The 14649-nt window shown below is 40.8% G+C and overlaps 1 protein-coding gene across 2 annotated transcripts; it reads left to right on the plus strand.

Moving 5' to 3' along the window:
• The first annotated feature begins 387 nt into the window (after nt 1-387).
• Nucleotides 388-13605, plus strand: LOC309694887 (uncharacterized protein). 2 transcript variants are annotated; one of them, XM_082515123.1, is made up of 8 exons: nt 4552-4944; nt 5028-5233; nt 5344-5469; nt 5558-5662; nt 5778-6142; nt 13157-13298; nt 13390-13443; nt 13524-13605. In XM_082515123.1, exons 1-5 carry the CDS (start codon nt 4824-4826, stop codon nt 6117-6119), a joined length of 900 nt encoding a protein of 299 aa, XP_082371249.1. In that variant the 5' UTR covers nt 4552-4823; the 3' UTR covers nt 6120-6142; nt 13157-13298; nt 13390-13443; nt 13524-13605. The 2 variants fall into 2 exon arrangements, 1 of the variants encoding a protein (XP_082371249.1); XR_014272982.1 differs by lacking the exon at nt 4552-4944 and adding exons at nt 388-474; nt 568-958 and having other exon boundaries at nt 5028-5662.
• The last annotated feature ends 1044 nt before the right edge of the window (nt 13606-14649 follow it).

Consider the following 14649-nt stretch of genomic DNA (forward strand, 5'->3'; position numbering starts at 1 on the left):
AGCAAATGAACTGTACAACAGAAAATACAAATGCTATTTATGGTGTCCTCACAACAATGATAAGAAAAATAAACTGGGCCAATATGGCATGTTTGTTAATAAAGAGATACACATGCTCACACAGATATGTAGAGACAAATACTGTCAATAAGGCCTCTGCAATGTTTTGAAGACAGTTAAACTTGTCAGGTTGTGATGTCCAGCAGGTGAAAATGCAGCTCCATGACCACGCACAGCTATGGATTCCAGTTAACCAATACAAATGTACTTTGATATGACGTCTGTTCTTGCCTCATCAGTAAGACTGGTGGAAGAATTTAGGGCCCATGCAGAAGGTGTGAACCCTAGCAGAAAAATACGTGACAATGCAAAGCAGCGAGCCACTCATGTCATCCATTTTCTGGAATTCATGGCAGACCCAGCGATTCCAAACGTTGACCTTCTGTTTCTGAGGAACCATGGAAAAGTCCGTGAGTAAGTGTTTAATTTGAAGGATTATTAGTTTCTATATACATGTGTGCATATACAGTTTAACACATGAACTAATTTGTATTTTTGACTTTGGAGTTTTCTAGCACACCTGCAAGCAAAAGGGTTTAAACCAACAACTCAGAGAGCTTATCTCATGGATGCTATTGCTTTCATGAAATATATATTAAACATGTCACCACCACAAGTCAGACTTGGAAAAAAAAGGTTCAACGCCCTTTTGGTCGAACTGAGGGCACGTAACAGAGATGTTGGCCGTGAAGTAGTCGTGCACCAGCTGAATGTGCGGAGATCTAAGTCTAGTACGTATATAATACACATCTATACCTCTACCTACTTTAATGACATGATGTTAATAATAAAGTGTCTAAGGTATTGTGCTTACATTTTTTTTTAGAAAGACTTGTCAAAGCAGAAAAACATGCTTTGTTCATTGATGAGGCTCCCCAGAAGATTGCTGCCGCACTGGGTATGGATCACTGCAATGATCACAATGACACTGAATGTTCATTTTACTTAAGAGTGATTATACAGACTTCAGATCTGGGTTAAGACAAAGCCCCTACAGATCTTTACATCACAGTGACCCACACACTGAAACTGAGCTTATGTCTTTTCTGTCTAATGTCCAGTTTAAATTTAAGAATAATGTGCAGCTTGGTCAATGTAATGCACATGAAGCCAGAGCTAAAACACATCACCATTGCAGTGAAATATGTGCAGCTCTGCCTTAAGATGGAGCCCTGTACATTTTGATCTTGTTATTTCTGGGATGATTGTAAAGATAATTTTCATTATTATGGCTAGAATAAAGTGTAAGAGGTATTTGCACTTACAAAGAATAAGACTTTTACTTTTATTGTTTCATAAAAGGTGTCCACAATTTAAACTTTAATTGCAGGAAATTTAATTAAATAAGAATAAGGAAAATAAAATAATCACAAAACAATAATCAGATTACTTAAACTCTACTTATCTAACTAAGATGCTCTAAGCTAATGCTAAGTGTGTTCTTTTCTTTGGTGAGGAGAGGTTGGAGGAAGGATGTAAATCAAAATCCTTCTAAATTAACCGCCTAACACAGCAACAATGAGCAGACAAAAAGGAATGAATTCACAGGTTGGACAGGTTTTCAACTGTGAACCTCTTCGATCCAATCTTTTGGGCTGCTCATCTTGCAGAAGACAAAAAAGAAAAACACAAAATCTCTTCTTCACCTCACCTGTTCACCCCCCCCCCCCCCCCCCTTCTCCTACTGGACGTCATATCTTCCCACACCTTATCTATCAATGTGTAGCTTTTAAAATTGTGAATGCTTCATTACATTTTCATTGTTATTCTTAACATAGAGCATTCATATTCAATCACTTCATGTTTCATTCAGTTTATGTGATTCTACTTCAGTTAGATTTGTCTTTAGGACATTTTCACAAGAACATCCATTGTAACTTAATCCCTTTCCAATTCGAATGCTTTAAAACTCAGTTAATTACCATTTATTTCTCTAGTTATTTTATGATTTAATGAAAACATACATTTTGTTTGTCAGATATTCTTTGAGATTATTAGCTCCACTGTGTCACATTATACACAACACACAGAAACACACACACCAAGGTCAGACACTCTGTGAGGCCTGTTATTAGAATCACTGTTATTCTACAGGGAGTGCAGAATCATTAGGCAAATGAGTATTTTGTCTACATCATCCTCTTCATGCATGTTGTCTTACTCCAAGCTGTATAGGCTCGAAAGCCTACTACCAATTAAGCATATTAGGTGATGTGCATCTCTGTAATGAGAAGGGGTGTGGTCTAATGACATCAACACCCTATATCAGGTGTACATAATTATTAGGCAACGTCCTTTCCTTTGGCAAAATGGATCAAAAGAAGGACTTGACAGGCTCAGAAAAGTCAAGAATAGTGAGATATCTTGCAGAGGGATGCAGCAGTCTCAAAATTGCAAAGCTTCTGAAGCGTGATCATCGAACAATCAAGCGTTTCATTCAAAATAGTCAACAGGGTTGCAAGAAGCGTGTGGAAAAACCAAGGCACAAAATAACTGCCCATGAACTGAGAAAAGTCAAGCGTGCAGCTGCCAAGATGCCACTTGCCACCAGTTTGGCCATATTTCAGAGCTGCAACATCACTGGAGTGCCCAAAAGCGCAAGGTGTGCAGTACTCAGAGACATGGCCAAGGTAAGAAAGGCTGAAAGACGACCACCACTGAACAAGACACACAAGCTGAAACGTCAAGGCTGGGCCAAGAAATATCTCAAGACTGGTTTTTCTAAGGTTTTATGGACTGATGAAATGAAAGTGAGTCTTGATGGGCCAGATGGATGGGCCCGTGGCTAGATTGGTAAAGGGCAGAGAGCTCCAGTCCGACTCAGACGCCAGCAAGGTGGAGGTGGAGTACTGGTTTGGGCTGGTATCATCAAAGATGAGCTTGAGGGGCCTTTTCGGGTTGAGGATGGAGTCAAGCTCAACTCCCAGTCCTACTGCCAGTTTCTGGAAGACACCTTCTTCAAGCAGTGGTACAGGAAGAAGTCTGCATCCTTCAAGAAAAACATGATTTTCATGCAGGACAATGCTCCATCACACGCGTCCAAGTACTCCACAGCGTGGCTGGCAAGAAAGGGTATAAAAGAAGAAAAACTAATGACATGGCCACCTTGTTCACCTGATCTGAACCCCATTGAGAACCTGTGGTCCATCATCAAATGTGAGATTTACAAGGAGGGAAAACAGTACACCTCTCTGAACAGTGTCTGGGAGGCTGTGGTTGCTGCTGCACGCAATGTTGATGGTGAACAGATCAAAACACTGACAGAATCCATGGATGGCAGGCTTTTGAGTGTCCTTGCAAAGAAAGGTGGCTATGTTGGTCGCTGATTTGTTTTTGTTTTGTTTTTGAATGTCAGAAATGTATATTTGTGAATGTGGAGATGTTATATTGGTGTCACTGGTAAAAATAAATAATTGAAATGGGTATATATTTGTTTTTTGTTAAGTTGCCTAATAATTATGCACAGTAATAGTCACCTGCACACACAGATATCCCCCTAAAATAGCTAAAACTAAAAACTACTTCCAAAAACATTCAGCTTTGATATTAATGAGTTTTTTGGGTTCATTGAGAACATGTTTGTTGTTCAATAATAAAATTAGTCCTCAAAAATACAACTTGCCTAATAATTCTGCACTCCCTGTATTCTCAGATTCATTACACTGGTTAACTTACACATTTTCTTTCCTTTGTTTCATTTATTTTCAACATGCCAGAAACTGAGCATAACTAACCCTCAGTAAAACAAGTTACAAGTTATGGTATCTGGAACAGATTTACATTCAATATTTAGAGTTATATTTTGGACACACACACACACACACACACACACACACACACACACACACACACACACACACACACTCAGCCATTATAACAGCCATTTCTACTACTCAAACACATTTGCATTTGTTATCTATATGTAGAGGCGGCAAGGGGCGTGAGACTTTTATCTCTTTCTATCTTCTATCTTAAGACACATTACAGGGTTTTGTAATTGGAAACTGGGTTTTTTGTATGGTTGGTCTGGAAAATTTGTTTGATACTTTGTGGTACTTGCATGGTCCTTGAGACATGGTGCTTGTAAAATCCCTCTATAATCTGCACAAGGGACTGGACATGTAAATGCAGTGTATGTGTTAGCATAGCATATTAATACATGTAGTGTTCTCTTTGTGTTTTTACAGATGACCTCGAGAAGCAACCCCAGAGCAGAACAATATTGAAATTGTTTTTTGGACTGTTGGGCGGATATATTATTGCCATAACTGGTCACCGAAAGGGAGTGATCATCAACATGACTACTGAGGAGGTTGAAATGGCAGAAAAAGCTAAGCAGGGTGCCCGCATCATCCGTGTATGTACTAAAACGATATAAATCTAAGTATACATAGACATTTTTTTATTCAGCTGAATAAAAATGTATTTTCATGTATTAGGTTAAACAGCACAAAACTCAAAGATACCATGGGCAAGCAGCTGTCCCCCTGTACAAGAATGAGTATACCTGGTTGCAGCGTTACAATCATATCAGAGAGTATGTTGAAGGCGGTTCGGAGGCACCGACTTTTTTCCACAGTTCTAGTGGAGGTGTTCTTCATAGACTACCGGTATTTTTCAAGGCAGCCTGGGAGATGATGAATCTGGGGATTGCCCCCACCTTCAACATGCTACGTTCCTCCTGTAGCACTTATGTGAGAAAACTTTTCATTTTTATTTTTTGACACACAATGAAGTAGGTTAAAGTGTCATGGGTTTTATTCATGTGGTTTCTTTTTAAAACATTATTCTTTCAGGCCAAGCGACAGTTGGGACGTAAATCTTACGACAGAGTGGCAACATTTATGTGCCATGATGCCATCACAGCCAAAAGATTTTATCAAGGTTATTTAAATAAGCTAAAGTGAAGTCATATATTTATCTATACACTTACATTTATTCATATTTAGTAATATTGCTTTGCACAGCTGAGGACCCTGCAGAGGACACACTCCAGAGCCGAGCACTGACCACCAATGCAATTGCAACATATGCAGCAAATAAAAGGAAAAGGAGAGAGGACAGAGGATCTGTGCAGGACGAGGACAGTGAAGGATCTGACAAGGAAGAGCAGCAGTCATCAGGAACAGAGGAGCTTTTAGACAGAACGCTCTTCCAGTGTAGCAGTAACAAGGTATGTGTGCCCTGATTCCCTTGGTAAGAGTTTTGATTGGTTGCACTTCTTTCATATATAATCATTTACTCCATCATGAACAAAACATATTTAATTTGTACCATAAACAGATGGTGAGCCCAGGTCAGGGTGAGGTTGCCTGTAGTGCCGGAGCCACAATAAGAGAAACTAAACAGGATTTGAAAAAGGGGGTGGAGCATCTACAAAAAGTGACATACCAGTTGCGCAAGAGAAAAGTATGTAATGTATGTTCTTGTGCTTGTTTTTAGTGTTTTCACTGATTACTAATCTTTTACCTTTTTACTTTTACTTTTCTAAAATCAGATGGTGGTCTTTTACAAAAATGATAGGACAGATGTGGGGAAACTCACACAAGAAGACAATCCAGAAGAGGAGGAGGAGGATGAAGCGAGGGAATGGGTTCCTAAGGTGGGCAGGAAAAATCCAGCAGAGTTTCTTCTCCTGCAGTTAAAGATGTAAGTGTTTTGTTTCCACACATCCATGAAAAATGAGTAAAATATATATTTTTCTGTTCTAATAACAGTCTGTGAGCTCATCTGAAGATGATGGGACAGATGACTGGAAACCCACACAGGATGAATCTGAAGGCTATTCAGAAGAGGAGGAAGAACAAGAACGTAAAAGGATTCCTAAGGTAGCCATGAAAAACAAAACTGGGTGTCCTGTGCCACAAAGAGATGTGAAATTCATCCTCAGTTTCAGTGCTTCCACAATCAATCCATCAAAAATGACCAAACATATTGTTGTCTTCTCTGAAAACAGATGGTGGCAGCATCTGAAGAGGATGGGACACATGATAGCAGACCCACACAAGATGAATCTAAAGATGATTCAAAGGATGAAGCAGAACATTTGGGACAAATGATTCACAAAGTGGCCATGGAAAAGGTAAAATTTGTCCTCTGTTTCAGTGCATTCAACAAAATATGTCTTTGTATTCTTCTGCGTCAGATGGTCAGCTCATATGAAATATGCAAGGAGTAAAGGTATTGAAGGTACATGAGTTTAAATACCTGGAGTCAAGCATCCAAAGCAACAAGCAGTGCAAAAGGCCAGGCAGGGGATGGCAGGGCTCAAGATGCTAAGATTTTGTTTGGGAGTGACCAGAATGGAGAAGATTAGAAATGAGTGCATCAGAGAGACAGCTCATGTTGAGCGGTTTGGAGACAAAGTTAGAGAGGCAAAGCTGACATGATTTGGACATATGTAGAAGAGGCATAGTGAATATATTGTTCCATATGGAGTTGCCAGGCAGGAGGGAAAGAGCAAGCCCTTAGAGGGAGTTCAAGGATATAGTGATGGAGGATATAGATAGGGTTGGTATGAACGAGGAGGCGGCTATGGATAGAATAAGATGGAGGCAGATGATCCACTGTAGTGACCCCTAAAGGGAGGAGCCAGAAGAAGAAGAAGAACTCAGCTTATTCGAAGAGGATGGAACATGATGGGAAACCTCCACCAGATAAATTCAAAGACAATTCAGAAAAGATGTGTTTGAGGAAGAGGTGAGTTAGCTGCAGTCCATTTTAGTGAGGTCATGAGGAGGAGTAGAAAGCTGCAGTAAATCTAATGATCGTGCTCGTGTATGTATAATACCAGCAGTGAGTTCTGAGGACTTGGACGGTCCAAAAACTATTTGCTAACAAATCAGCACAGGCACTTATAGTGGTGCACTATTACAAAATGCTTTTACTCACAAATAGGGGGCTAAAGTTCATTCCTTGCAGTTTGATTTGTTTCTAAAACAATCAATACCAACATGAAACTGGTTTATAATTTTTTTCTTGTTCTTGCATTTCTTTTTTTTTTTTTTTTATTAAAGTTTTTGCATCGACTTTTACAAAAGATAAATTGAACAATATGCCGTTTTCTTTTTAAAGAACATAAAGCAATATAAAACATACATTCCCACCTCATGATTATAGCAGTACCAGTGGGTGTACAAACAGAAAAAGGAAAAAGTCCAATCTAATAATACTAGTAACAAACCCAAGGGTACAAGACAACAGTTCCTGAGTGTACAAAGGAGATGTGGAGAGTATCCAGAACCCACACCCCCACACAGACACATAAAAACCAAAACACACAAAAAAAAAAAAAAAAAAAAAAAAAAAAAAAACACAGATGATAAGTGGTCAGCTTAGTGATAGGGATAAGTCAATTCTGTTAGAGAAAACAAAATATGTATAAAGTAGTTAAATAAATACTAGGGCGCAGGCACAATAGAATCCATATACTTAAACTTAGGCCTCTTACTTAAACATAAGATAAGAAAAAAATAAAATATGATAGAGTCTGAGCTGGCTAATTGGGAGCATTGCGAGACCGCAAAGTCTGAACATGGTCAAAAAAGGGTTGCCAGGTCTTAAAAAATTTGGCCGTAGACCCGCGTAGGGTGAATTTAATCTTTTCGAGTTTGCTAAAGTGCAAAACGTCTCTGATCCAGATTTCCCAGGATGGGACGGAAGGGGACTTCCAACATAACAATATTCTGCGTCTTGCCAATAAGGTGAAAAATGCTACCAGATCCGCTTGAGGCGTCGGCAAGGCAACTGAATCAGGAAGAACCCCAAACAAAGCAGTTAAGGGCACAGGTTGGAGGGTTAGCTGGGTGATCTTAGATAAAATCAAGAAAATATTAATCCAGTATTGTTTGAGGGATGAACATGACCAAAACATATGCATTAAAGAGGCAGGTGTTTGATGACAACGGTCGCAATCAGGGCTAAGATTGGGGTATATTTGAGCTAGTCTGGCCTTAGTCCAATGTATACGGTGCAGAATCTTACATTGAATCAGCCCGTGTTTGGCACAGAATGAGGAGCCATGGACCCGGTAAAGAATTTTATCCCAAGAGTCATCCTGAATCACACACCCCAGATCCTGCTCCCATGCCAATTTAATAGCCGAGATTGAAGAATTGCCAAAGGAGCATATTCTCCCATACAAACAGGAGATCAGGCCCTGTAATGAAGGGGGAGGCGATAGAAGGTTATCAAAGTCATGATAAGAAGGTCTAGATGGAAACTGAGAGGATTTCTCCTTAACAAAACTCCGGATTTGTAAATAGCGAAAAAAGTGACTTTTTGGAAGGCCAAATTTCAATGAGAGCTGTTCAAAGGAGGCAAATGTATTCTGAATGTACAGATCAGAAAAAGACCTAATACCCAAAGAGGCCCACAAATAAAAAGCACCATCAGCTAACGAAGGCTGAAAAGAGGGATTTTTCACAATGGGTGATTGAAGGGGAAAAAAGGTCAACTTAAAGTAACGACGAAATTGATACCATATTTTCAAGGTAACTTTGACAATAGAGTTATTATAAGAACCTGCACTCGGAGGCTGCTTTTGGGCATAAATCAGGGCTGGTAAAGAGGCTGAGACACAGGAAGAAGTCTCCAAACTGAGCCAGGCCGGGGCATTATTCGTGTCCTCCCCCTGTAGCCAATACCTGAGAATACGAATATTACATGCCCAATAATAGAACATAAAGTTTGGTAAAGCCATCCCCCCCATCTTTTTCGGTCTTTGAAGATATGTCTTGCGTATTCTGGGGTTTTTTTTGTTCCAGATGAACCCAGATAGAATCTTGTCTAATTTAACAAAAAAGGAAATTGGAATAAATACAGGGACACACTGAAAAAGAAAAGAAAATCTGGGGAGGATATTCATTTTAATTGTATTTATGCGCCCTGCTACAGACAGATGGAGTAGAGACCATCTGTCCAAATCCTGCCTAACTTTCTCCACAAGTGGGTCGAAATTAAGCTTGAAAAGAGCATGAAAATGACTTGTAATTTTAACCCCTAAATATGTGAAGTTGTCTGATACAACTCGAAAAGGCAGTGCTGTGCACTGATATTTCTGTGCAGCAGCATTCAGGGGAAACAGTTCGCTATTAGCAAGATTCAGTTTATAGCCAGAAATAAGGCTAAACTGTTCAAGTATTGAAAGTACCAAAGGGAATGAGGATGCTGGCTCTGAGATATAAAGAAGCAAGTCATCTGCATATAAGGAGACTCTTTGTTCTATACCATTTCTAAAAACCCCGGTGATACCTGGGTTTGATCTTAGCGATATGGCTAGGGGCTCAATTACGATTGCAAATAGCAATGGCGACATAGGACAGCCCTGCCTAGTCCCCCTAAACAGGGGAAAGAAGTCAGAGCATGTGCCATTTGTTTTGACAGCGGCAAGCGGGGAAGTATAAAGAAGTTTCAACCAGGAGATGAATATTTTACCAAAGCCAAATTTATCTAAAACATAAAAGAGGTATCCCCACTCTACCCTGTCAAAAGCCTTCTCAGCATCTAAACTGATCCCAAACTCAGGGCTGTTGGAGTCTGAGGGATTGTAAAGGACATTAAACAAACGTCTAAGGTTAGAGAAGGCGTATCTCCCTTTAATAAAGCCTGTTTGGTCCAGATTGATTAGAGATGGTAAGACTGCTTCTACACGCCTCGCTAGAAGTTTAGCAAGGATTTTATAATCCACATTTAACAAAGAAATGGGACGGTATGAGCCACATTGTAGTGGATCCTTATCCTTTTTTAGGATCAGGGATATAGATGCCTGCAGTAGAGAGGGTGGGAGGGATCCAACTTCCAGTGAGTGCTTATACATATTTATCATGAGCGGAGCCAGTTTAGGCATGAATTTACGATAGAACTCAACCGGAAACCCGTCCTGTCCGGGACACTTAGAACACTGCAGTTTGCTGATAGCTTGCATGATCTCTTCTACAGTTACTGGTCCCTCCAGCTGGAGGCTGTGTGTCTGATCGATTGATGGGAGCTTAAGATGATTGAAAAATGAGTCCAAAGCCTCCGTACTAAATGCACACTCAGACGCATAGAGAGATGAATAAAAGTCTCGAAATTGGTCATTAATTATTCTAGGATCCATAGAGACACCACTTAATGTCTGAATCCGAGGAATGGAGTGTGCAGCTGCTGCACTACGGAGCTGATGAGAGAGCAGTTTACTGGCCTTATCCCCATATTCATACTGGGAGTACTGACATTTCAGCAACATCTCTTCAGCCCGAGCAGAGGACAGGTGATCAAACTCAGTCTGCAAAGACAGCCTATCATTATAGACCTCTGGTGCCGGGCAAACGGCATACAACTCGTCTAATTGCGATATGCGTATTATGAGCTCGGACAATTTTGCTTTCCTTTGGTTTGCCTCAAAACCAGCATAAGATATAATATGTCCCCTGATAAAAGCCTTAAATGTTTCCCACAAAATAGAGGGTGATATTCCGGGTGTAGTATTTGTCTCTATAAATAAGTCTATCTTGGAATTCAGAAATGTGGTGAACTTATCGTCTGACAGCGAGCGTGTATTCAAACGCCATGGAGCTGGCGGAGAACATTGGCCCACTGCCAAATCTAGAGTCAACGGAGCATGATCTGAAATGACAATAGCACTATGAGAGCAAGAGCGAATCTGTGAAGTAAGTCGACTGTCCAGTAGGAAGTAATCAATACGAGTGTATGTATGATGAACAGGGGAGAAAAAGGTGTATTCTCTACGTGTAGGGTTGAGGAAACGCCAGGCATCAATAACAGAGAATTCTTTAAGGAACGTATTAATAATTTTGGAAGAGTTGGATTGCCTACCAGGCTTATTTGAGGATCGATCCAGCGGCCCGAGCCAGCAATTAAAATCGCCACCAAGAACCAAATAGTGGGAAGAGAAATCAGAAATTTTAGTGAAAAGAATACTAAGAAAATTTGGATCGTCCCAATTGGGAGCATAAACATTGGCAAAAATAAATTTAGTGTTCCAAATACTACCACTCACAATAATGAATCTACCATTCTGGTCCACTATAACCTTAGAAGAAACAAATGGCACTGATTTGTGTATTAAAATAGCAGCACCACGAACTTTGGAATTAAATGTAGAGTGATAGAGTTGACCCACCCACCCCTTGCGAAGTCTAAAATGATCTGAAATTTTTAGGTGTGTTTCTTGTAAGAACACAACCTGGGCGCCCAAAAATTGCAAATGATGAAGGACCTTGCTCCTTTTAATAGGTTGGTTCAGGCCTTTACAATTCCAGCTACAGAACTTAAATGAGTAACCTGCTTGTTGATTATTAATATTTAATTGCGGTGCCATATTAAAACATAGGTTGAGAAAAGCCACAGCTGACCAATGAAAAACACGCAAAAAACAAAATCAGTGTACAGAACAGTACAACATAAAAACAAAAAACACCCAAACTTCCCCCTAAATGCTGAAGCATCTTCCCTAACAAGATGCGCGCACCCCTCGCTAAACACACCCCTGAGCACTTCCTCCCAACCATTCGAAGTCCCAGTTGAGTTTAAGCTCCGTGCATTACAAGGCAAAGACAAATCAAGGATTATATGAGAGTATATTAGAACGAGACACATCCTAAAAAAAAAAAAAAAAAAAAAAAAATTATTTCAAAGAAATTAAGCAAGATGGACATATCAGCCCATGGACTAAGACACTTATGTACCCTGAGAGGCTGGGCCCCCCAGGATCTTATTGGCAAAGTCCGTGGCAGACGCAGGATCAGTAAACTTACGTATAACTCCATCTGGAAGTGTCACCCTCAGTTCCGCAGGGTAGAACAGGCAGAACTTGATCCCAGGACAGGAATGCAGAAGGCGCTTGACACCAGTAAACTGTGAACGCTTTTTAGCCACTGCAGGTGTAAAGTCTGGAAAAATGGAAATCCTTCTGCCCTGGTAAAGTAGAGGAGAATTTGCCCCTGCAAGACGTAGCAGCTGTTCCTTGACATGGAAGTAATGGACTCTAATGAGAAGTGGGCGAGGAGGCGTTCCCTCTCTGGGCTTTGACCCAAGGGACCTGTGAACCCGATCTAACAAGGGTGCTTCATTCAGTTTCAGAAGATCTTGCAGGAGATGGGAAATAAACTCCCTAGGGTTGGAAGACTCCAAACCCTCGGGGATGCCAACAAGGCGAATATTGTTACGCCTTGATCTTCCTTCTAGATCCTCACATTTAGCTTGGAGTTGTCTGACCTCCTCCGTTAGGACCTTTACAGCAGATTGAAGAGAAGTCAGGTCGTCACTGCAGGTTGTAGCTGAAAGCTCCAAATCTTTAATGGTAGTCCCTTGAGCATTAACGGTGGCCTGTAGGGTGGTTATAGCAGCTTTAAACTCAGCCTTCACAGATGATATTTCTGACCGCAGTGTATGGGTAACCGTGTCAATCTTGCATTCAAGCTTGTCGCAGATGTCCCGTTTCAGAGCCTCCAATGCTCTGGTAAATGTGGCTTCACCGAGCGGTGCGCCCGCACCCTGCTCGTAGCTGCTCTCTGTGATAGCCGCGTCACGTTGGGATTCGCGGCCCAGCTCCGGGCTCTGAGAACCACCCGCGCCGGCTTGACCCCGTTTTCGACGGTGCTCCCTCTTATCTGCCATTGTACAAAAAGAAAAATGAAGAGCAAATGGTGAGGCTTTTAGTGGGAGAACTTGATTGCCCGGACGCAACTGCTACGGTCACCACAGCCAACCAGGAAAGAAGCTCCTACGGCCTTTCCCAGAAGTTGTCAAAAGTAGGTTTCCCGACCTCAGAGAGTGAAAAAATAAAAAAAATAAATAAACGAGCGGATGCTCGGCGGCAAGAACGGTTATTTAGAGCCTACAGGGCTGATATAGTAAATGCGGATGCGTCTTAAACCAATATTTTTGTCATTGCTTTGCGGAGCCCCGGGAGACACGTCTTCACACCATAGTCTTCTTGCATTTCTGTGTGTTATATGTACAGGACAGAGAAACGGCGATGAGCTCATTACGATTACAGCACCAAATTCCAGTTGTTACATAACAAATCTGAACATTACATCTAGATGAGCTAAAGTAACCTTGTTTTTCTTTGTCAATCATCATTTTTCAGATGCAGCAGGCCTATGTAAGCCAAGACAAAGCAATGACTGTGAATAAGAGTTCAGAAAAAAGGGTGATTCACCAAACCAGATGCTTGAAGAGGCTCACTTTTCATCAATCAACTCTCTTTGAAGACACCATACCCAGATCTGGTAACTGGAAACCAGCAGCTGTAGTAAAAATACACAAGTTCAAAGAACTTTAAGGTGAAGTGGTATTTATTTATTTCTCATTTGGTCTTAGATAACAACAAGAAAGACCAAAGTGGAATGTCATCTGCAGCAATAATAACCTCAGGTAAATATTAACATTATATTGCACAATATGAACAATGTTAAGTTAATGAGTAAGTAAATGATTATTTTCTTAAAATAAAGAACAACTGGAGGAGAAAGAGATACAAGAAGAGTCTCTGGAGAAGATGAAGAGTGAAGACAAAGTAGGAGAGAGAAAAGAAAAAGTACAGCAGGAGCCTCTTAAGAAGATGAAGAGTGAAGCCAAAGTAAGAGAGAGAAAAGAAAAAGTACAGCAGGAGCCTCTGAAGAAGATGAAGAGTGAAGCCAAAGTAAGAGAGAGAAAAGAAAAAGTGCAGCAGGAACCTCTGGAGAAGATGAAGAGTGAAGCCAAAGTAAGAGAGAGAAAAGAAAAAGTGCAGCAGGAGCCTCTGGAGAAGATGAGGAGTGAAGCCAAAGTAGGAAAGAGAAAAGAAAAAGTGCAGCAGGAGCCTCTGGAGAAGATGAGCGGCAAAAGGAAAAGGAAGGAAGAAAAGATACAGGCAGAGCCTCTGGAGAAGATGAAGAGTGAAGCCAAAGTAGGAAAGAGAAAAGAAAAAGTGCAGCAGGAGCCTCTGGAGAAGATGAGCGGCAAAAGGCAAAGGAAGGAAGAAAAGATACAGGCAGAGCCTCTGGAGAAGATGAAGAGTGAAGCCAAAGTAAGAGAGAGAAAAGAAAAAGTACAGCAGGAGCCTCTGGAGAAGATGAGCGGCAAAAGGAAAAGGAAGGAAGAAAAGATACAGGCAGAGCCTCTGGAGAAGATGAAGAGTGAAGCCAAAGTAGGAAAGAGAAAAGAAAAAGTGCAGCAGGAGCCTCTGGAGAAGATGGGCGGCAAAAGGAAAAGGAAGGAAGAAAAGATACAGGCAGAGCCTCTGGAGAAGATGAGCGGCAAAAGGCAAAGGAAGGAAGAAAAGATACAGGCAGAGCCTCTGGAGAAGATGAAGAGTGAAGCCAAAGTAGGAAAGAGAAAAGAAAAAGTGCAGCAGGAACCTCTGGAGAAGATGAAGAGTGAAGCCAAAGTAAGAGAGAGAAAAGAAAAAGTACAGCAGGAGCCTCTGGAGAAGATGAAGAGTGAAGGGGGAAAAAGGACTCTGAAAATAAGGTGCAATTTATTCCATTGCTCCCAGTAAGCCCAAGAAATGCCTTATTTGAGGGCTTTTGCATTGTATTTGTTTTTGAAGATCCCACTTTTTTATTACATAAAAGAGTTGTTAATAAAAAGTGATCATCT

This window comes from Aulonocara stuartgranti, assembly GCF_965226115.1.
Source record: "Aulonocara stuartgranti genome assembly, chromosome: 19".
Classification (NCBI taxonomy): Eukaryota; Metazoa; Chordata; class Actinopteri; order Cichliformes; family Cichlidae; genus Aulonocara; species Aulonocara stuartgranti.